We start from the raw sequence: 24304 nt of genomic DNA, 5'->3' as shown, positions 1-24304 counted from the left end.
GCAGTGGATCCACCTTACCCTTGGATTTACCCTTAGAAACACCAGGACTAGAAGAAATGCAGGTTTATTGCTGAAGAGACAGTAAGTAGAAAAGCTGGAATTCTACCAGCAAAGCAACTCAGATGCATCAGATCAATAGGATCAGCACAAAAAAATGCCAGAGCACCTCTCAATACATTGAGTTGGTCTGAATTCCCTTCCCATCTTTTTGCTAATGATGGTTTGTTTGAAGGTTGAATCTTTTTTTCCAATTAAGCCCAAGACTGGCAGATGATTTCATAACAATATCATCATGAGACTATTATAGCTTACACACCATACATTTATAAAAGCTTTTTGAAATTAAAATGAAATTAAGCATTCAGGAGGCGTATTCACAGCTTGCCAGCTCCCTTCTCTGTCCTACATTTCAGAGGTAGAATAGGAAGATGATCACAGCCATCAGCAAGATATAGTTTCAGCAGGAAGTCAGATTATACTTAGGTTTACTGACTGAGTCCATAACCAGTCAATGCTTCCATTTGATGTGGAAGTTTGCAAAACAGAGCAGTGGTCAATTTGGATGGGCAGCATTTCTGTATTTCTGTGTAGTCACACCATTACCTTAACCCTGAACTGAGAAGTACTATGCTGTACCTACAACTAAACTAGACATGGAAATTGTTCTGTACTAGGAAGCCAAATGTAGTAAATATCTGTCAAAAGGCACTCAATTATTTTTAAAATGCTTTGTAAGACAAAGAGCAATAACTTAAGTAAGGGTGGGAATGCTGATCAACCAGACAGGAAAGTGAGATGCAAACAATCTGAAGAATTTGAGTAAGACTGCCTTGTGCTGATCCATGCACAAACAAGTAGTTCAGAACTACATCAAGCAGCTCAGCAAACAAAGCTGTGGCAGGCATAGGGAGTCTCAAACACAAGAAGAGGATAGAATTCAAGACAACATGCCCTTTGTGTTACCCCCACCCTGCCAGCACACCCACCTCTTGGCTATTTAATTTCGAGGGCCTGTCCTAACGTGCTTGTTGTTCTTGTATATTGAGTACTGGGCTCAAAGCCCCTCAGCAAAATTTTAATCCATGTAATGGAAGCATCCTACACATAATTAGCACTCCTTATTCCAAATAGTTTGAACAAGCACTGGTGCTTTTTGGCCTCGCAACAGCAAATCAGTTTCAGGATTTAGTGTCAGACAAACAGGTCATCAGAATATAGTTTTATTTACATTTTCATATTCAAATTCAATACAAATCATTAAATATTTACAACATTCTTAATTATACTATAGATAAGAAAAGGCATTGCTTTTCCCCTGCAGAGTTAATAGTACCTTATTGCGGGCTTTAAGACAAAGCTCTGCTAACATTAGAAACAAACCATAGTTACAGAGATAAAAAAATAAAGTGCATCTGTAAGATGTCCTCAGTTACCTTTGATGGGCAAGGCCCTAAACTTAGTATTGAAGTATCCAGTGTTCCTCCCCGGCCCCCATCCAACTCCCCACAGATAGCAGAAAACTTTTCCAATCACATTACATTTACAGGACATCAGCTTCAGCACACATGCAAGACAGCACAGCAACAGTCCACCATTTTTCAGAGACTGGGTTCTTTCCTAGGTGTCGCCTGAACAAGACACAGCAGATCCTTTCAGAAGGATCTACCTTTTCGTCTTCAGTTCAAGTCTTCCAGAAGTCATCCCAGACTTCCACAAAGCCAAGACTCTTGCATATTGCTGCTGCTAGAGATGGTTAGAACTCCAAAAATAATATAGGATCTTTCAGACTAGTATCAACAGGTTTGAAAAGTTCCTGCATTTGTTCCCTTTACAGTATTGTGCAAGTCAGATTTGGCCTGTCAGCCTGAAGCCCTCTTTTTCCCTTTAGGAATTGTATGGTAGTTAGATTGGAGTGGAGAGGACAAGAGTCAATCTCTTCACCAGATAACCAAAGACACTGTGGGAAAAATCCGGTTTGACAGACATTACTTCGTACTTTCTCCTACCAAATTAGTGCACTGAAATATTAAATACAGTTAACTTTAAACTGAAAAACTGTGTCTGGTAAATAAGAATTAGACCAGATCAAAATCTATTTGTTTACAATGAGAATCCACTTGAATTAAAAACAATAAACAACAAAAAACAAGTCAAAACAATTACCAGTAGAGACAGCTACTACATAAAGAATCTTCTCCTTATAAAAGGAATTCAAATGCTGAAGAGAAGCTTTGCTGAAGATGGAACTTTTGTTTTAGTGTTATAATCTGATGTTTTCTTTATATTTAAGACAGCTTTATCTGAAGAGTGCTAAAACTAAATTCCACATGGGAGATGCAGTTTTAAGAATTGCAAACCATATAATCATGATTTAAATCTATTTGATCTCAGCATTTCCAAGGCAACATTGCTGCTACAGTCATCCACTGGATTCTTACAATGTTTGGTATATACGTAATGGCAGTAGGCAGCTCCTTGCAGAAGGCTTACACCATGTTGCTGGGCATGTTCTTAGGACTTGACTTCATGAACTTGCGTTTCATCTGCCTCAAAAGTTGGGTTGTCAAGGGGTGGAACATTCACAGCTGAAGGTTGGGATTCATTATTTACAAGATGTGTGTTATCATCTATCCAGAACAAAAACAAGAACAGACAAGTTAAAAAGCATTACTGGCAAGTTCTACTACCTTAAAGCAAAATATGCTTGCTTTATTTCCAAAAGCTTACTGTAGTTGTCTTTTCTAGGCTTTGGAGTTAGATCTCATTAGTGTTGAGCAATCATAGGTTGTGTGTGCAAGTGCCAGAAGGCAGCGTGAAGCACCAAAAAAACAAATGAGACAATTCTCAGGTGACTTTAGGGCTACTGAAGACAGGCATCAGGAGTGACTCCAAGATACTTGGCTCAGGATAAACAGTGGAAGACATGGCAATTCAGAGAAGATGGCCTTCTCCCTACACAGTATTTTTGTTAGGCTGACATTAGTATTTGTCCTTGCCACTCAAGGTGAGAATACACGAGGGCCTGAGCCATCTAGCAAGCCCAGCACCACTTCATTTACTTATAAGCATGCAATTTCAGCTTCTGATGTTTAGCTTATAAGAAGTGCCCTTTGTTCAGCTGGGGTGCCTGAACAGGGCTCTTCCATACACGCTTCACTTGCTGGGGCATCATGTCCTACAGGTGGCAGCAAATCCCACACTTTATTATATCAGCTAGGCATCCAACAGGAGAGCTACACAGCCACAACATCCCTTTCACCTCTGAAAGCCTCCATGCTTATTGCCTTGGAAAGAGGAACTCCACAATCCAGGATAATTACACTAATTTGTATAACTGGAATCTCTTTCAATTAAAAACAAGAAACCAGAAGCACTGAGAGTGTTGGCAGAGTTGAGTATTTTAGAGGCATTTTCGATACATATGCTCTTGTTCAAAAAGATAACAAAAGATGCTAAAATATTAACATATGGAAATGCTAATCGTCTTTTGCAATTAAAACACTCTGAAGGGTGTTCAAGGATGACTCAGCCTTGGCAAAATCTGGACTTCAACAGGAAGCGTGTCATTTCTGGTTTTGCATCATTTATGCTAAAGCTGGACAGACTTCCTAAAGATTTTCTGAGTATTTAATCACTTGAAGTAGATAGATGTGGTGGCAAAGGAACACTCACTCATCCAAAATGTAATCTCCAAAAAGACAAGAGAAGGAACATCTTCATAAATTCCCTTTGGCCTGCAAGTATTAAGCCTGTGATTTTCAACTATTCTTTTCCTAAGCTTCTATCTTTAATTCAAGTTTAGATTGTAGCTCATTTGAAAAAAGTGTCAGAGCCAAGTGCTAAAACACAGGAAAGATGAACACCTTGTTTTGCAGACAACTCTTAAAGCACTGCTCTGTTATAAAGGCAAAAAACACCCTAAATCACAGCACAATCAATAGAAGGGCAATGCAATCCAGCAAAACAGATGAAGCAATATGCTTACTTTCTGATGGCGCGTGTTCCTCCAGAACAGATTCATCTGCTCCTTGTACAGAAGCATATCCAGATGACGCAGTTTCACTACGACTATCCTCTTCATTAATTGAAGTGACATTTGATGTCCTACTGGATACTGTAGCTTGCACAGACTCTGTCCCATCTTCTACATCCACCTTTACAAAAAAGAGAAAATGCTTAAGTTACAGCTTTGAAGGAGTATACATCTTTCCAGAAAAAGAATGTCTTCAGGGAATGAAGTCTTGTGGACTTTTACTCAAAGATTTCAAATAAATAAAAAGCTCTGCGGTTAACCTTCAGCATCATAAGTGAAAACCAGCTACTGCGTATTTAGAATGAGAAGTTCGGATGCAGTTTCCACATTCTTCAACTAACTCCTCCCTTTTATTGGCCAGCAATAGGAAAATAGGTTCTTTTTCCACTCAGTGCAGGTGTCCATCCCCTGACAAACTCTGACGTACATTTTAGCTGCTCCAGACAGGGTCAGGCACTGGCAATGGCATCTTCCTCTGGCATTTGCCCAGATCAGAGGCAGAACACACGAGCAATTCTTTATTTATCATAGCGTAATATTGGTAGTGGCATCCACCACCAGGAAAGACTGACTTACCTCAACACCCAGAACTTTGAGTATGTCACACTTGCACATTGGGCAGGTCCTGTGCTCCAGAAGCCAGGGGTCAATACAGTTCTTGTGGAAGAGATGGCTGGTGGAAGAAGATAACCACCAAGTTATGTTTCACATCAGTAAAGATATTTATGTAGTAGCAACTAGACTTATTTACAAACACTGAAAGTTCATTCATTCTAGAATGAATTGCCTTATTTTGCCAGAATTTACAGTTGAAAGTTACAGCTAGCTGGTTGGTCTCTCAACCTGTAGCTGTTTTATGGTAATTGGTTTCTCTACCCAGCTTGCTAAAATTCAGTATTATCTCTGCTACATCAGTCTTAAGCTTTTTTTTTTTTTTTTAATCACTGTACAATGGATTCCCAGCTGATACTTTAAATAATGCAAATATTGACACCAACATTAACTTCAAGGTCAACTTTTGTCATGCAGATACATGACTAAATAGCACTTCCGTTAAAACTACATAGAAAAAAAACTCACCAGGTTACATCCTCAACATAAACTACACTCCCACACATTTACTTTGCCTATACAGTCATTGTGTATTCCAAGTGGATATTTGGCAGGCCGCATACACAATAAATTAAATATAGTTCAGCCACTACAGATGCAAATGTTTGCTTCTATGAAGATACTCAGTTCCACAATGGGTCTGAATTAGGACACAGATTCAGACAGACTACTTGAAATCCTGTAATTTGCCCGTTCCTTCTGCCTGAATAGGAACAGCAAGGCAGACAGGCACTGTTCAATGTTAATCAGGTCTCTATTATGAAACAAGTGACGAGTTCACCACATTTGGCGTTCAGTGTCCTACACCTAAGCGTGATAGAAAATTCTCCAATTCAGCTTACATAAATGTCACTTCCTTCCACCTGTACCAATGAAACGTGTGTACTACAGCCTAAGACTTCCTTGATGACTGACAATTTTAAGAACTTGTGCTTAGGTCGGTATACCTCTCCTGCTATAAATACCTAGTTTGACTATCTGGACAAGAATGCCTTCTGCAAACACATACAAACATATACGCCCCAAATACTCAGATACCACTGATGTGACTCACAGGAGCATTCAACTGCTTGTTTTCCTTGTTTCATTTATAGATAGTTAAATGCTCTTAACAAGGAGGGTCTCATCACTGTGGCTGACCACCAACATCAAGTACATTCTTGCAGTAAATATCAGTTTATAGAGAGTTTAATATGGTTGATATTGGCAGAGATCATCAAGCAAACATGGTCATCTTAAGCTAGTCTCATTTAGAGAGATACTTGGGCCAAAGAGGAATGAGACAAATACATTTAAACAAATACATTTTAATACATTTAAAAGCAGCCTCAGAGCAAAACACAGTATAACATTCATCTATAAACAATAGATTCGAAAGAAGTCACTCTCCTCTTAAGCCAGTAAATCATGCTTTGTTTTTACAAATTCATATCAAGATCAGGAGGCTTTATAGGGAGCTAACATGACAGGCTTTAGATACTTAGAACTGACTTCTCTAAATGCCTCTATACTTATGGCACTTAACTCATTACTATACAGAACTACCCACTAGCACAAACATGACAAGACAACCTAATAACCATTAAGACATTCCTGAAAGCTTACTCAGTTTTGTTTTATTCTAAATACTATGCATTACATCCAGGAAGTTTGTTGATAACACCTTACCAGCCCAACCCCTCGATATCAAACCAGCTGAGAAGTCCTACTACTTGTAAACAAAGAGCTTTGACAAAACTGTAATATCTCCTGCAGCTGTTGCATGTTCTGAGCAGTGTTATCTGTCACTGTTAAATCTGAGCTGATTTTTCCATTCTTCAGAACTGGATATTTTCTATATCAGAACTTTAAGTGCTTTTCCATAACCCTCCCCATGTAAAAGCACATTCTTCTCATATCAAATTTGTGCAGTTCACACAGTATTTCACCTGAGTACTTTAGCTCTGATTTTAGCTTTGACGCAGCAGTCCCATTCAGCAGGCACACAGAACTCACACAGAACAAACTTCCTTAAACCTTGAAAAGGCTTCATTACTTATCTTAGGAATTATTAAAATTAAACAGTAGTATACCAGGCTTTCAAAGGAGCACAATGAGATACAATAATAGAAAATTCTAGAAGAATAAACTGCTATAGCTCTATTTTGGCCTTTATTTCAGAAGAGGCATGCAAGAATCAAGTGTTTTCTTCTAAACTATAGAAGTTAGCATGGTTTAACAAGTTTAGGTTACCAGACTGATATCCATGACCCTCTCAGTAAACAGGAAATTGAGTGACAAGAAATGTGCAGTTTCACCAGTTATCTGCAATTTAGAGTTATCATTTTCATACACCCATGTGGTGGTTCACTCAGCTGCCCAGCTGCATTTCACCATAACCATTCACTCCCTTTCATTTAAGGGAAAGGGGGAGAAAATATGATGAAAAGGGCTCAAGGGTTGAAATAAGGACAGGGAGATCATTCAACAGTTATTGTCATGGACAAAACAGACTCAGAGTAGGAAGATTAATAAAATTTATTACTTATTACTAACAAGCTAGAGCAGTGAGACAACACAAACTAAGAACACCCACCCCTCAATCCACCCTTTCTACATAGTCCTCCTCCTGAGCAGTGCAGGGGAATGGAGGCTGTGGTCAGTCAATGTCACAGCATCTCTGCCACTCTCGGTCACTCCCTGCCCCTGCTCCCCATGGGGTCCCTCCCACGGGATGCTGTCCTTCCCAAACTGATCCTGCAGGGGCTGCCCACAGGCAGCAGCTCTTCAAGAACTGCTCCCACATGGCTCTATACCACGGTGTCCATCTGTCAGGAGCAAACTGCTCCAGCACGAGTCCCCCATGGGCGGTAGCTCCCCCCAGCCCCCCTGCTCCGTGTGGGCTCCTCTCCACGGGCTGCAGCTCTGGCCCGGGGGCTCTCCATGGGCTGCAGCCTCCTCCAGGCCACATCCACCTGCCCCACTGGGGGCTCCTCCACGGGCTGCAGCGTGGAGATCTGCTCCATGTGGGACCCATGGGCTGCAGGGGGACAGCCTGCTCCACCAGGGGCCTCTCCACAGGCCGCAGTGAAACTGCTGCTCTGTGCCTGGAGCACCTCCTGCCATCCTTCTGTGCTGACCTTTGTCTCTGCAGGGCTGGTTCTCAACCTGTGCTCTCCCAGCTGCTGTTATGCAGTAGTTTTTCTTTCCCCTGTTTTAAATCTGCTCTCACAGAGCAGAAACAGTATCATTTATTGGCTTGGCTCTGGGCAACAGTAGGTCCCTTTGGAGCCAGCTAAAAGTGGCCATTATCTAACAGCAATTTCTGGAATCTTCTCACAGAGGCAACCACTGCAGCCCCCACTACCAAAAACTTGCCATATAAACCCAATACAATCAGCAGAGGAAGAAATCTTTAAAAAGCCCTAGAATCTTCTGGAGAAGTAATGTGTTCAGCCAAGCTGTACAGTGGAAAGTGCCCCTACAACCTGCGTTCATACAAGTGGGCATTTACATAGTCCCTGTAATTTGAAAAACTTTGACAGCTTCAAGAATTCATGCCCTGCAACAGCTTGATTGAAGCTTGATCAGCTTTGTTAACACAGCAGAAGGAACAACCAGTAGAGGCACGTTTCATTATTTTGGATTAAGGGTCAGTTTGGAAGACAACTTACTTGCAAGTCAGGATACGCACTACTTCATTTGGCTTGTACGGCTCGATGCACACAGCACAGCTATCTCCATCAGGACCAGTTTCCTAAAGCGGCAAAATGAATTTACAGCATTAATCAACTGTGAAAGCTTCTTCTGAACTAGTCAGATTTACTGAGGACAGAGGGGTCTAGCTAAAGTAATCTAAAATAGCCTCCATATATAATCTTATATAAACACATTTTAATGGATTACTCATAGTAAAGCTGTTGTTTGAACAGAAGCATTCAAAGTTTAATCCCATGGTTTAGAAATACAGCTGCAAACCATCACTGGGTTATTTCAGGCACTACTGCAGAGGTTCGGAAAACACTACCACCAATTTTAACCACAAGAACAGCCCGTGAAGCTGGGGAGGGGTACTAGTTTAGCTTTAAGCATCCATGCCACAAAATTCAGAACTCTCAACTCAACAATACAAGTAAACAGCTAAAAACAAATTTATAAGTAAGTGCAGATTTGGAAGTCTTGCACCCCTGAAAAGGACTTGGTCTGAAAGAGGAACCACCTCCACAACACAGTTACAGGTTTCCATGAGGCTTCTGCAACCTTTTACAGTGTGAAGGACCAAGCTTTACATTCTGTGCAAAGCATGTGCCAGACCGCTCAGGAGATGGCAGACGAGTTATACCTTGTCTCCTTGCTTCAGGGTGCGCAGCTGTAACTGTCCAATGGCCTTCTTAGCTTCGGCCTTCAGTTGTCGCTGTAACAGAAAGCAGTCCTCATTAAACACTTTTTTTTTCCCCCTCATAAGTGATGGTTACTAATACTTACTGGTGTTTGCTTGCATTAGACACCTTGGTTTTATAACCTAGATGTTATCGAAACAAGCTAAGTAAGCATGAACATGCTATTTAGACAAAACATGAAACAAGCTTCAGGACATACTCATATGGTTATTGACTCTGGATGACACACCAAAGCATTTGCATATGCTTTGTTTTGACCTAATCTTCTCGTAAAGCACAGGAATTTCAAAGGTTTCTTCTTTTAGAAGATGTAAGATAATACCTTGATCAGATTAGACCTAGCCAAAATAAATAGAAACCTTCAAATTAACTTGGAACAGAAGACTGAACATCAAGTCCAACAATCAATAATTTTAACTACTTATTTTATGACATCCTGGCAGAGACTCACACCACGATGAAAGGCGAGGCTCTTTGCCCATCAGCTCAGTTACCACCAGCATACCCTGAACTACTCCTCTGCCACGACTGTTTCACAGAGCACAAACTGCTCAGGAGCCAGCAGCCTCCTAGCACCGACCACACCTGTCAGATGGAAGAATGCAGTTTTATCTCAGTTTTGGTTCAAAGTAACATGGACCACGAGGGGAGAAAAAAAAAAAAAAAAAAAAAAGAAACCCTCAGCTATTTTTCCCCTAGTTCCACCACCTTGTGAAATAAATTAAATGACTAGCCCCAGGTGGTTTATGAGGCAGCTTTAATGAAAGCAGAGGAGGAAGCTGAACTGCATTCCCCTCCACACCATTTGCTTGGTGCTGTCAGGACAGCCGAGCAGAGATGAGCAGGAGCAGAAGCCCAGTTTGCCTGGCAACTGTTGCTGTCCAGCTGTCACTGCAAAGCATTTAATTAGCACAGGAGCCAGCATCTCTGTTTAAAGGTCACAGGTTGGTGCTGTTCCACCACCATCAAGAATTGACTGTCCTCTCCCTCCCAGTGCTCTTATTGCCTCAGGACACGGAGGTGTGTCAGGCAGCTCTGGCACTGCTGCCCCAAAACTCTTCCAGATTCAGCTGCTCCAAACAGTAACACTGTGCTGTTACCTTTCCAGCATTATTCCCCCTAATGAATTTTACTTCATCTACAAGAAGCTTTTTTTGGGATGAAGGTGCAGGGCTTGTGGCAGAAGCAGAGGGGGAACAAGCTGGTGATGAGCTACTGATGACACCTAACAAACTCAGCAAATTTTGGTAATTCAAGACTGCATAAAGGTTCCTGTGCTGAAGCAGTTAACAGCAAACAAGTTAATTTATATGGTCTGCTGCAATCCTATTACATAGCCTTGGTGAAGCTAAACTTAGTGATATACCATGTTGTTTTGGGCTTCTAACATATGGCATCAATATGCATCCTTTCAGAAGCTTCACAGTTAATAGCTATAACAATTATCAAGAAAGATATGCGCATGATCCTAAAGTAAAGGATGCAAGCAGGTTTTCATGTGTATTTTACCTATTCAGAACAAAAACTGGTCAAATTTTCTTCGGAGCTTGTAAAGGGCTTCTGTTGACGACACTAGTGTAAGTTTCTGTATGCTACTTTAGAATTGCGTTCCCCTTGTCAATGTTTCAGACACAAGCCACAGGGAAATAGCTACATACTTGTCTCAGAAAACCTTGCAGCCCCTAAACGTTTCAGTAGCAAACATAGCTTCATCAACAGACTAGGAATGCAGCAATATTAGTACCTGTGTCACAGCTACTTGTTATAAATCAAGAACTAAACTATCTAGGAGCGTACTCCCTCCTACAGTACCTAATCTACGCATCTAATGTCAGGCCAAACATATTGACATGACCCAACTGGCTGCAGAAACTCTGTTGGCAAACAGCAAAGTTTAAGTGTACTCAAATGGCTGTATGATTAATAATTTACCAAAACGATATTTTAGGTTTTGCCTGGGCACAAGTTTAATTGCTGTTCTTGAAATGCACCGATGGCAAAGTCACCTTTAACATTGATTTTGGTAAGTACAGCAGAACACACTTCCAGGGGGATGGCAAAAAGCTGCAAGAGGAAGCTTTTATTGAGCAGCCTACCAAGAGATCCAGGATACTCAAGCCTGGAATGTCAAATCATTTTGTGAAGCCAGGTTTTTGGAGCAAACATTCAGTGTTAATGACTTTAAAAGCCTCAACCCAGCAGCTCTGGAAAAACAAGAAGCTGACTAGGCTGAGGCAAGAAAAAAAAAAAAGAATTAAGATATTACAAGGCAGGTCAGATCCTGGCTGCTATCTGGGTTGCAGCATGTTGAAGTAGATAGGCCCCTAAATGTGAAGGGTGGGTTTGCTGTCCCTAGTCTTACCTAGTCCCTCATTGCCAATTTAGTCTCCAAACCATCCTGCACAAGGGTGCTTTCTGGGCCCCCTGCAAGTACAGTCACAGCAATGCAGACCAGCAAGCTCTAAGGAGGTGGGGAACTCCTGCCACAGAAATATCTCTGAATTGCAGCAACATGAGCAACTCTCCTTCAAAGCCATTAATTAGGTCAGTGCTCAGCTGCAACACCTAATTCTTATGAAATCACTGGAAGTGAAGACTTGAGCACAAATCTGAAACCAGGCCACAGATTAATATCCGCCATTCTGCATTAAAAAAGGCTCATACACTGAAGAACTGCATTTCTCATTTCACTGGCTAGAAAGGTAGCAAGCCACCTCTCGTACTTCCCTTCTCATTTTTTCTTTTCACCCACAGACCTCCCTAATAGACTGCAGAGGTGGGCACTTCATTTTCAAGCCCAGAAGAAAATACTCATTCAAATAAATAGCTGGTTGTAAACAGCTTAACTAGTTGGTTCATGATGAGGAAAATACAACTCCACTTCAATTCACAATTATGATAGATGTGTTATTAAACTCATGCTTTCACTTGGACTTCAAGATAACATGACTGGCTCTCCTCAATAGTCACTTGGTATTAAGTAAGGTTTGCAGTTTCACATTCCTGACTTGTATACAATTCCTGCTTGAGCTGAGAGAGCTGCTGCCTCCAAGAAAATTCTGCAGCAAAGAATGCATTCAGACCTTATGTGGGTTATATGTGATCAAACCAAGGAGAGAAGAGCTCCTTCACCAGAAAATGCACATAGTCACATCAAGAAGTACAGAAGCTCTGCTGGTAAATGGTGAAGATTAAATGTACTCAACAGCCTGACTATATATAAAACAAGAGATCGCTTCTGACTTCTGAAAGCACTGGAGTCTGGAGACTTTTCCCAAGTCAAAGAAAATGAAAAAGCATACTGCTAATATGGTAAACATCTTCAGACCATCCAGTTCAAACAGGGGTTACCCCTGTTTCTGCTCTGACCCCTAGCAAGCAATTGGGATTCAAGAACCCAAAGATACTAGAAACAGACCACAGAGCATTACCATCGTTTATCATAATAAGCTTATCACAGCATTCTGTAAAGCAATCAGGAAGTGTTTCTTTTGGTTCAAGCAATATACAGACTTTTTTTTAAAAAGACTAATGCTTGGTTGTACTATCAGACTTCATAGAATAGCAATATAATACCACAGGGAAGGTCACAAAGTGCACAGATGCTACAAAAAAAATATAACACTGGTAAAGGGATACATTCAGATACTTGAAATATTGTATTAATTACTATGAAAACACAACTGTTTCTTCAAGATACTTCCCAGAATAATGCATAACCCTTAGACAACTGTGTGATGGAGGAGAAAATACTCCACCAAATAACAGACTAAAGTCCAGACAGTCTCTCAAGGGCTGAATGATGATAGGCAAGTTCCACATGTAGCATGCACACTGATAAGCTGATTGACTAATATTCAGTGTTTCAAAGTCTGTTTTGAGACTTCAGAAATACGCTGAAAATCCAGTCAGCTAGCGAACAGAACACTGCGGAGCCACCTTTTTACTAGTTCACCTTCACTAACAAGAACTTTTTTGTTATTCTTTGCTTATCTTATCCCTGTGAGGTCAATTTTTAGATGCCTTGGTACGAAAAAAAAACAATTGAAAAAACAATTCTGGATTGTCCTGGGTTTCACTTCCACAGAGTAGTACATTATTTATTTATTTATTTATTTTTAGTATGACAGAGAAGCTTTCTTTGATTCTTATACTGTAAAAAGCACTTTAAGGCTCCTTAATTTCAGTTTAGCTGAAATCATGTGGAACTGGCATGTCATTTGTCAATGTTATTTTTCAATCTAAAGTAAACTCTTTGTGCACACGGAGCCCAAGATAGAAACAGCTTGTCAAGTTGCAAGCCAAGCCAACTGGATTTTCCCAGTACCATCCACCAGAGGCATTAATAACAGCTGCAGCTCTTTGAAAGCCTGAAAGATCAGAACAGAGCAGAACTTCTGCAACTATTCTGTTAAATACCTTTGCAGGAGGAAAGATTTTTGTATTTGATTTTGTATTTGATTACAAGCATCTTTTGCAGGTCAGCTTCTAGGGCACCCAAGCCTGTTTAGTGCTGGAATGGAGTTCTCACTACGGGGTAGTTCAGACAGAACGAAAGAGGAAATTGAGCAGCAGGAGACAGTATGCTTCCCTGACCACAGCCATTAGTAAGTGGACATCAAGATAAAGGGCTCCATGTCATCCCTCACGATAGGTACTACTACAGAGACAACTCAGCACAACTTCCAGGAGGGGCAATGCTACATCTCACCATCAGATGAGGACTTCAATACTGCTCTTCCAGCTATTCCCTTATTGTATTCTCATGTCACTTCCAGGTGTTGCATAACAACACAAACACTCTAAAATGAAGCACTTACAGGAAGCCTAGACCACAAGATAAGGCAGACAGCTTAGACGAGGCACAAATAGAGGTTTCAGCCCACTATTAGATGTCTAGTCTGTAAGCATATTGCCAGCTGATTGTCCTCATTGACAAGATCACACTTAAACAGCAGGATTCCAGAACATCAACTCAACTGAGTTAGGAGCTGTTGTTATAACCAAGAACCCAGCATTCAACTCTGGCCAAGTTCTCTGTGAACACTGCTGCCATTCACCCCAGTCTCTCCCTGCCAAGAACACTGGTTCTTCATGTTAGCATTTTAGTAAGTCCCAAAGTGTTACCAATGTCCACAAGTGGCCTAAATTTCAACACCTGTGTCCAAATTCTAGCTTCAGATTCATTCAGAAGGATCTCGCTCAAGGGGCCTGCAATCTCCACAACAGCACAGAAACTTGTCAGGGCACATGTTCCTTAAAGGCAGAACGTCTCTAAGTATCTAATCCAATCCTGACGTAATTCACAAACCAAGCTAGAGTAAGATGCTTATGCTACTACTACCTGTAGGAGAGGACTCTAGGAACACTTCTTTCAGAGTTCAGGTACCTCCTGCAAGAAACTTGCAAAGATGCACTACAAATACCCATAGTCTCCTTTGCAACACAGCTGCAAGGGAAGTTTTTATATCTGAACCACTCAGATCCTGTTCCTCGTGTTGCCCATCACCTTTGACAAACGTCATGCTAGTACTTAATTCTCACCTTTAAGGCCTTTGCTTAAGCCCTGAAGTAGCAGGTGTAAGGTGGGTCTGATCAGACTGAAGACAAAGCTGTGTGCATTAGTTGTATCAGCTGATCAGATAATTGCACAGAGGAGAGTTACTTGGAAACTTAACTCATTAATAATTGCCTGCCTGGGGGTTAAAGAGAACACAACAGTGCCTTTTTTCACCTCCTAATTGAGGCTGTCACTACAGCTCTGAGAAAGCTTTCAGTTAGAAAGAAGCTTTCAACAAGAGGCAGTTTCCTAACTTGTGGTCTACAAAACACGACAGGAGTCATGCACCATTTTGCAGACACATTTGTAGTCGTGTCTCACATTGCAGCTAGCACATAGGCAGCGCCACGTGGGAAGTGTGAGGGTCAGCTAAAAGCAGGTTAGCTCTCTCACCTCCTCCAGTACATCAGCATTACTGCTGCACTGCAGTTCAGGGAGTAAAATTGTAGGAAAGAAGTTAGGAAAGCATCATCAGCTGCACTCTCTAGATACAGTTAGATAGGTAACATTCTGCTATTTCTTTGAGAAGGAAGATTTTAGCTGTTTAAACATATCTCCCTTAGCAGTTTAAAGATTACACACTCTCCTTCCTGTGGAAGGAAGGAATTCAGTGATTTTAGTACTCAAGCACTATTTCAGCCTTAAGATCCACAGCATAGTGGCTCAGGGGGATATTAAGTGATGGCACACACAGAGACAACACTCACCTGTTTCCTGGACTGGGCCCTCGTGATCCTGAATCTCCGAGCAGAATAAAAAATAAAGTAACCCACGGTTGCTGCTGTGACAATGAAAAATGACACCGAGACAAAGAAGATGGAGTAGTGATTCATCAAAGCACCGTGCTTTTTCCCCACTTCAATAACCATTGTCACTTTCATGCCACTCTCGATCCGGCGCAAGATCTCCATGCCTTTCATGTTGCTGATCATAATTGCAACAATGCTTCCTGCACCTGCAAAAGAGAAGGGGAATCCATGCTCAGTTCCCAGGTGCTGCATTACAGTCATCAACTTAGAGGCTCTGGTTCAAGTGCCAAAGAACACATTGGAGAGTTTCTAACCGGCATCAACAGATTTAATACGACTGGGGGAATAAGCATCATCTCCTCACACTTGTTCAGCTCAACAGTATAGCAAGCCATATTTAGAATTCATTCCTCTCCATAAAGCTCCTCACTCCCATATGGGACACTCGTCATCATTATTTTAGATAACACTTTGGCAATTTATATTTTAACATGCCTTCGAGCTGAACGAAATTAAGAAGAAATCCTACAGACATAGCAAGGTCACTAGGGATTGAGCTCCTGGAGATAGCGCCCAGATGCCAGGCACAGAGCTGGTGGCTTAGGGATGCTTCCTGTAATGTATCTGCCTCCCTCCCTGCTCTGCTGCTAGTTCTTAACTAAATTTAACAGCGCTGTTGAGTACTTATTCAGACACCAAACGATCAAAGAGATCAGCCTTTGCTCCTGCATTTTCAGAAGCAACTGAAGAACATTTGAGTGAAATTTAGTGGTGAATATATATGCTGCAGGTTTCTAAGGCAAGTTCAGAGGGATGCCAATACTGAGGTGTGCTTGGCTTTTAAACTGTGAGTGGCAGATTAAGCCCCATCCAGATTTTAACATGAGGGTTCGTTCCTTGATCATACATCATGGCAAAACGTCAGAGGAAGTAAGAGTTTTACGGCTGGAAGAAACTTCAAGCAACGCTGGTCACAAATGTTGACTTGAATAAGGCTGTTTTCATTTCAAGTGGCAAATGCTGAGGACCTTTCATACTATTTGTAGGAACTTGAGGCAGTCTCAATACAGCAAAGAAGTTCTTAGGGGAAAAAAGGAGAAAAGAAGATGTGTAAGCAGTCCCTGGTCTCTCTAAACCAAATAGAAGATTCAAAGACTAGCTGGTAAGGAGTCCCACTGAATTAAATCATCAGCTGCACAACATTCATAATATATTACACGGCGAAGGAATAAAGGCTGTTACAGAAGTGCTATTTTTAGCTAACCTCCCAGCCAAACCAGTTTTATTGGTGAGACCAATTTTTTTTCCCCTCCATTAAGAGAAACCTCATCCAATTTTCAGCTATCAAAACTAGAATTGGTGTTAAACCACAAAGGCTCTCATTTTAAAAAGCACTTATTAATTTTCCAGCTTGCTCATGTAATGCCTTTGATCCGAGATGTCTAAGCATGATGTCTAGCAATTCTCCCCAGTGAGAACTCATCTTTTATTCAGAAAGCTCCCTGTAATGAGAAGGGCATCTCACAGTGAGGTGGGGGGAGGGAAATAAGTCAGACTGCACCTACCATCCTTTATGATGAGCTGGGATTTATAAGCCAGTTATAAAGTGAGCTGGAAGGAGGTGGTAGGAACAAGAAAAGAATTAAGCATGGGTCAGGTCAGGAACTGAGACTTATTACTTTCGTAAGCGTAGAGGAAAAGCGTGGGAGAAGAGGTTGACACAACAAGAAAATAAAAAGCTTGCCAAAAGGCTTGTTCTGCCTTATTCCCCTCCACTTCTACATGCCTCACCAGTCAAATATAACTTGTGATGCAACACACAGTACAGGGATTTGTGTTAATGAAATGTCACCACCGACCTGCAAAGCCATTTCAACTACCAAGTCAGCAGTTGTGATGAAGTTTTACACCCTTAAAAAAAATATCTTAATTCTATTGAAGTTTCAGGCTAATCAGTTCACCAGGATGTTATTAGAAGACAACATTAAGTTCTGTCCTGGTACCTTTCACACACACCCCAGAGACTTCTCACAATTTCAGCTGCTTTGGATCAAAATGTGTGTGCTCATCTGGTCTAGTTCGAATCATTGACTGCAGCTATTGAAGAAAGGAAGTTTAGGTGGGTGTTTTCTGCTCTGCCTCATTCATTCAAGCACCCTCACTGCGAGCCACAAGCTGCTGGCCTCTTTTCCTCCTGTCACTGCAACCCTTAATGCATACTCACACCCATGGGGGGTGGAGGAGGGAAGACATTGTTTCATGAAGGAGCAGACTGGTGATGTATTGGGGTCAGGTTTTAGGCATGGCCAGTTGTGGCAACAATTAGATTTATTTATTGATTTATTTTTACCAACAATGAAGAAAGCACAGCTTTTAAGAGCTTTGACACTGCAGGAACTAAGGCAGAACGTAGAGGACGGTAATGTCCATCAGCATCTGCACTGCTGCCCCTTAGAACAAAACCCTGCTGACACACACCAGCATCCATCTTCAACATTCTGTACTGCAGGTACAAGCTTTTAGGACCAACAATTCATTTCTAAAGGCACTTACCAGTGAGCTAACCTGACAGCACACAGTTAACCCAACACCTTGTGCCAGCAGTCAGTGCTGTTCCTGGATTCCTTTCCCATATTTCAGGGGATGGTTGATCTGGGCCACTAGTAGCACAGGCATTTGGTCACTTTAGAAGCTCCTTTTGGACAAAATAAGGCTCTGGCACCGATACAGAGGGCCTGTCAAGAGCATCTGAAGTTCCTTTTGGCAAGCGGAGGTCTTATATGACACCGTGTTGGCCTGAAGCCAAGCTAGAAGCCCAGGAGCCGTGATTGGGCACTCTGCTGTGCTGCGAGAATAAAAACAGCTAGCACAACCCCCACTCAGTGCTTCCTGAGCTGCTGGAAGGATCCCATCATGGCACATACTTAAACATGCCTGTGGCCAGGAAGCCACCAACTGGACAGAGGCTTCTGACCATGCTTGGGCATCTCACAAGGAGTGAGCTATTTGAGGGGACACCTGAAGAGGTGTCTCAACAAGCTGCTGCCCTGAACTGTCAGCTTCTCTCTAGACTCCAGCAAAGGAAGAGGAAAGTCAACCACCTGTGCATGACAGAAACCTCAGAGAAACCCCAAGCCCTAAACCAGAAGTCAGTTTTTGTGATTCAAGCAAGGCTTCCTGTGGGAGTTTAAGGGAAGTTAGAAAGTATGATTAAGCTGCTGCCTGTTTAGTTAATAATAGGGTCACATTGCTAAACAGAAGCAAAATCTGTTGAGTTAAACATTTCCCAGCTCTCTCCTTTCCTGTCTCCTATGAAATTGAAGTGGAAAAGTTACTCAAGTCTTCAGACAAATGCAATCTGCCTCTGTAGGTCTGGACTTCTGCAAAAGCTTCCCCCCAAATGATGGCAGCCCACAGGTCAAAATCTGGAAGATATTTCTGCAGATATTGGTTGGCACAAGAACTAAAACGGTTTGTTGGAGTGGAAGGAGAAGAGCTGGAACGAGCACATTTGGCACACAGGAAGAGTACATGACTAGAGATCAAAGTTTTACTCTTCCTGTATCAGGTTTACTTAGATGCAGAGTGGAGTTTCATCTATTTATACCAATATAAATATCTATATTAAACCCTGCCCTGCAAAGGCCCTCCTTGTTCTGCCATTACACTTCTGCTACCCTGTAAGCACGAAGTGACAGGTCTGGCAATTCAGAGGAGAAATGCAGCATGCAAGACGTGCTTATAACTGGCACTATTGACTTCTGCACAGCAAACACCTGCTTTTTCCACAACAAGGGGATTACTGTCGCCTGGTACTACTCCTGCGTGCGCTACAGATAAACCAGTTCTGAACCACTGCCCTGTGTGGGGGGACTCCGTGGCAGATCCATGCTGGGCACACAGCTACCATCAACTCTCACCTCACAGAAGCAGCTCCAATGAGCTGTCACAACATGCTCGGGGGCAAAACTACAAGCTGATTCCCAGAGAGATGATTTTCAGGCTTCTAACACTGCTTTCCTTCCACACCCATGCAAGTGAATGAATGAGAAGCTCTAGCAGCTTGGAGGAACTACCTCCTTCTCAGGCACATGTGAGTACAGCTGCAACCTTTGGAAACACCTTAACCAGGTTTACCTAGGTGTTAGTGATTTTTTTTTTCCCTTTTCTTTCTCCTTCAACTGAAAATGAAACTGCTTTTCACAGCTATTGATCATTTATAGACAGTATTGAGTATGCCTCTCTCACTTCCCTGCTGGGACCCATTACAGTTGTTCTTCCCTTCAGGCACTTACTGCAGCCTCCAGTGGGTCTGGGGAATTCACAGAGTGAGACAGGGATTTAAAGGAATTTCATAAAGAATGCACCAGGTTTTCCAGTAATTACAGGCTCCATGACTGAAAGCTTTCTGTCCAGCCCACCAAGCTCACTACTATTGCAGCATTTTTATTACACCGAAACAAAATAAAACACTAGAAAGGAGCCCTACCGGCACTCCAGGTAGAATGAATACAACAGCCCTCCAAGAACACAGCTGCTAGGTGTGTGTGTAAACACAACAGGAAGATTTCCTTACCTGGGATGAAAGCGTAACGCTATCTCAATAATAATTAAAATTTAGCCCTACGTTTCCAGTGAGCAGCCGCTGGCACTCACTGCATGAGAGCATCTGACCAAGCACCAAAACTTTGGGTTTCACCAAAACTTGTCCCGTTGCTGCTGTCACAATCATCCCTTCCAAGCCAGCTTTGGTAAGCAAACCTTCCCCTTAGAAGAAGGGGATGTTGTTACAGCGATGTGTTCTCCAGGGTAAAACCCTGCCTCCTGGACGCTCCTGTACAGGCTCCTACAAGTTTAAACCACTCCACACACAGCAGCCGAAGAGGAGGAAATGCCTTTTGTGCATGCCTTTCCTCCTCACGGAGCCACAGCAAAGTTGAAGTTAAACTCTGCTGTTGCACTTTCAGATCTTCGCTTTTTCTTCCACATCATAGGGGAAGAAAAGAGAACTTTGCTGTCCTTGTGTTACTCAATCTAGCTTTTGCATTGTGCAGTTAATAAAAGTGAAGCACAACATGGGAAGGGCGGACAGCCTCTGGTAATTTAAAATCTTTGGTGTGTTACCAGGACCCTTCTAATTAAGGCCATATTTAAGCTCCCCAGCTAATTAACTGCTGGAAAACAAATTCACTTTTAAAGAAAACTTTTCAAGCACTGGACGTCAAGGAACCTTTGTTTCATTCCCACATTTTCTCATTCACCACCTGAATTCCATAACCAAGAAAACAGAACTGGCGACACCTGCTTTATGACCGTACACTCCTTTTGGGTACGGCACGCTTTAACATCTAGCATGCCAGTCACGAACAAGACATCACACGGCTCTGCATCTTCGATAAGAGCTTCAGTTATTAAAGTTGCCATCATTACACATCTACTCCACAGCTGACTTAAACACACCAGTACTGTTACTCTCTAGTATCTAATGCCACCAAGAACACAATTCAGTCTAATGTTTTCGCTGCACAATGCTTCAGTGTAACATTGACAAATGCAGACTTTTATGAGACCCTGACAGAGCTTTTTGAAGTGAATAATTAGCTTCCAGTTTATGACAGGTTTGCATATCAGAGCTAACTCAGGAACTCCGACTGCCGTGGCTCTTCTAGTCTCACTTGAAATTGTTTCCTCAGCTTGTTCAGTTAAAACTAGGCATTGGAACTGGTCTGCATTGTCTAAACTTGCTCTAAATTCAGTTCAGGTCAACTTATGAAAGCCCTTTTCATTTGAGTTTGAAAGCATATTAATAACCTGGGGTAAATTTAATAGGTCTTTAAGTGCAGCAAAGGCCTAACCCCTGTCATGCCTCTGGTGGCACTCGCTACGAACAGGCCGCAAGACAGCCTGAAGGGACCCTTCCCATCTGGGGGCAAACCTAGCTGCTACATCATTGGCACAAGCATTTGAAGAAGGCAATAGTTTTGTAGCCATTCTGAAGAAATATAATTAGAAAAGTTACTTCAGAAAAGTCACCTCAGAAAAAAGGGGAAAAAAGCTAGGATATCACACGCATAAGCTACGAAATTTCAGATTCAGTCCCATTTCCCACCCCTTGACAAATGTCTGAAGTTTTGCATCATGTTTGAGGGCAGCGAAATTAAATGTCAATGCTTTCAACAGCATTACTTCACTCTGTCCAGAGAGTGCCTTGTGCAACCAACAAACCCCCGCAGCACCGCTTCAGCTTCCTCACCCCAGAAGCAGCCCCACGCACCCCACAGCCAGCCCCACGCCAGCCTGCGCTTGTGGTCTGGGTGATGTCAACAATATTTAACCCAGGATCCAACCAATACTATATTTTCTTTAAGATTTGACTTCTTTAATATTCAAGGGAAACCATTTCATGGAAGTGACTGAAGGAGGAGGAAAGCAAGCAGTGCAGTGCAGCTATCTGAAAGTTAAACATTATCCTCCCCCTGTGTAAAAAGCTTTCTGACAGGCTAACTGCAAGTTGTTTAATATTGCAATGGCAGAGTGAGTCGAAATGAACCAAGAATTTAAAAAAATAATAAAAAATGGAGTATCACGTTTTGTCTAACAAAGAAATTAAGCAGCAATTCAGTATAGCAATGAACTGTTTTCTCTCAGTGCATTAGGAGGACTGAGAAATGAAGATGCAATTATTAACGGATTAAAGGCTGCAGGCATTCTGCTACAGCTGAGTAAGTTCTGCCAGAGAACTCCTCGAGGATGAAAGATTTCATTTTTAAAGAGCGTGCATGATCTTGCAGAGAAGTCTTCAGAGAACGCAGTCACACAAGAACTGTTCGAAGCACCATGGCAATAACCCATCACCCCCTTCCCCAGCGCTATGAAAACCCCAGCTGAATACCACGTAAGCCACATGCTCAGAAAAAGCAGAATGGAAGAAATTTACTTTTCATTTCAGTTGCTTCACATACCAAAAAAAAAAAAAAAAGCAGTAAAAAAAGCAGACTTCTGAGTTTAATTTCTCAAGGAAAGGAAAAGCTCTTCTTCCCCAAAGCAGAATCGCTTTCTGGAGACTAAGGAGATGAAATACAAATCCTGGTTCTGGTAAGGTGGTGGCTAAATCCTCGCTTTTATCAATGTGATATGGTATCTGAAACACACAAGATCAGAACTGACTGTGCCTTCAACCTCAGAGGAGCTAGCACTCCCCAGGCTTTCTTTAGCTACCCAGACATCCCTCCCACCCACAACATGATCAAAAAGGCATTAGGCAATGAAGCCATCTCCTGCACTGTAACATGAAAGGCAGTCAGTTGACTCTCCAAGCAGTTTCCTACCACCTCAGCACACCTGCCTGTTCAGGCAGGTGAGAACAGCGTTTATTACTCTGCCTTTCAGGTTTTAAAAGTGTAACATTTTGCATAGTGCTTACCTCACTGTATTGAAATAGTACAAAACAGGGAATTTCTGGCAGTTGTCAAACAAGCTGGTACAAGTTTACCATTATGTTATAGTACATAGGGAACATTAACAGTGTATGCACACCGAGCCCATATTCTGGACGTGATGTAATTCCCCTTGGGTGTAGGATCAGCACTGCACACAAAGCCTATTGTGCCCAGCATCATATCATGCTATGAGCATGAGCTTCACACCTGGCCCCAGACACGCACTGTGAAGGCATGAAGCCCGCATCCTAGCTCTTCGCTAATAAAAGGTACAAGGCTTACAAAAAATAATATTGCTTTCAACCACACGCACAAGGCCAAGTCTTTATCGGGAATGCCAATCTGACCAAACATCACCTGTCCCAGCACTTATCTTCATTTGTAGATGCTCTTAGAGGAAATTTCATCTTCACAGCTTTATTGCAATGCGATAAGCTCTCCCCTTTGCAGGAGGGAAGGGTGATTGAACTCCTTCCAGGAGCAATTTAAACCTGGATAAGCTGACACATACGCAGTCCTGTCTCTCCCCTTCCACTCCTCCTTTGCTCTCTCCACCCCAAACATTACCTGGTCCAAGATAAAAGAATCACTCACTTCCAGGCTACTTCTCAGTTATTTAAAGCAACAGCCCCTTATGACCCCAGTTTTTTGACTGGGTTCTTGCTCACACTCACATAAGCTTAATGAAACCCACTTGCAGCTTGCTTTACTTGGCAGCTGGCACCGCTCCTGATCTCTTTCTCAAAGTCTTTCAAACTACACAGGTAAATCCAAAACAGCAAGACACTCGAAAAAAGTTGAAAAAAAAAAAAAAATCGACAGGAGTAGGCAGCAATAGCCAGAGGTTCAAAAAGGAGAGTAAGTTAAGGAGCAGGAGCAACACAGAAATTTAAAGCTGAGGGAGAACCTTAGAAGATCCTGAGCATGGTGAGGACAAAAATGTGGAGAAGAGAAACCCCTGCTAACTGGTGGTTTTGCCCACAGCACAGGCTTGGCCTGGAAACACAAGTCTCCTTTGGCCTGAGCAGTGCATCGTCCTCCCAGATGCTACATTTACTCGTGGGACCATGCTGCTCGGGAAGAGCCATCCACGTTTGCCCTGGGAGGCTGTTCGGTGAGGTTGGCCTCCAGACCAGACACGCAACCATTACTGCAGATAAGGAAGATTTCCACACTAGGAAGCATGGAAACCTTTTACCGAACAGGCTGAGTTGTCTAAAAGGAACACGCACAGACCAAACAGTTTTAAATAACGTGAGTCTGCAGAGCCTCCCAATGGGTACTGGAGCTGGAAACCAACACGCATCCTGTTTGGTTTAAATAGCATTAGAAGTGATGACTTGCCAAGTGAATCTGATCGTCATCCTTCCCGCCACCCCTTCTGAGCCTTTAAGACTTGCACAAATGCTGCCAGGCCCTAGATCTTAGAACATGAAATCATCCTTTACAGCAGCAGCCAAGACAGTATACTTGTTAAGGGCACCGCGATGTGAAGAGAGCTGTCGTGCAGATCTCATTCATGCCTTTTGGTC

At 42.3% G+C, this 24304-nt stretch overlaps 1 protein-coding gene across 1 annotated transcript in view; it reads right to left on the bottom strand.

The window, feature by feature from the left end:
• Positions 1 to 1204: 1204 nt before the first annotated feature.
• Positions 1205 to 24304, bottom strand: part of RNF128 (ring finger protein 128) — a gene marked incomplete at its 5' end in the record, with an annotated part of 28078 nt that continues 4978 nt past the window's right edge. The window contains 7 exon segments of the mRNA XM_084293942.1: positions 1205 to 2522; positions 2524 to 2627; positions 3986 to 4154; positions 4610 to 4706; positions 8299 to 8381; positions 8967 to 9038; positions 15292 to 15539. Coding sequence (XP_084150068.1) covers positions 2487 to 2522; positions 2524 to 2627; positions 3986 to 4154; positions 4610 to 4706; positions 8299 to 8381; positions 8967 to 9038; positions 15292 to 15539 — 809 coding nt within the window. The 3' untranslated portion in view covers positions 1205 to 2486.

This window comes from Netta rufina, assembly GCF_964035555.1.
Source record: "Netta rufina genome assembly, chromosome: 12".
In the NCBI taxonomy this organism is placed as follows: domain Eukaryota; kingdom Metazoa; phylum Chordata; class Aves; order Anseriformes; family Anatidae; genus Netta; species Netta rufina.
This window is presented reverse-complemented; position numbering and strand designations above follow the sequence as displayed.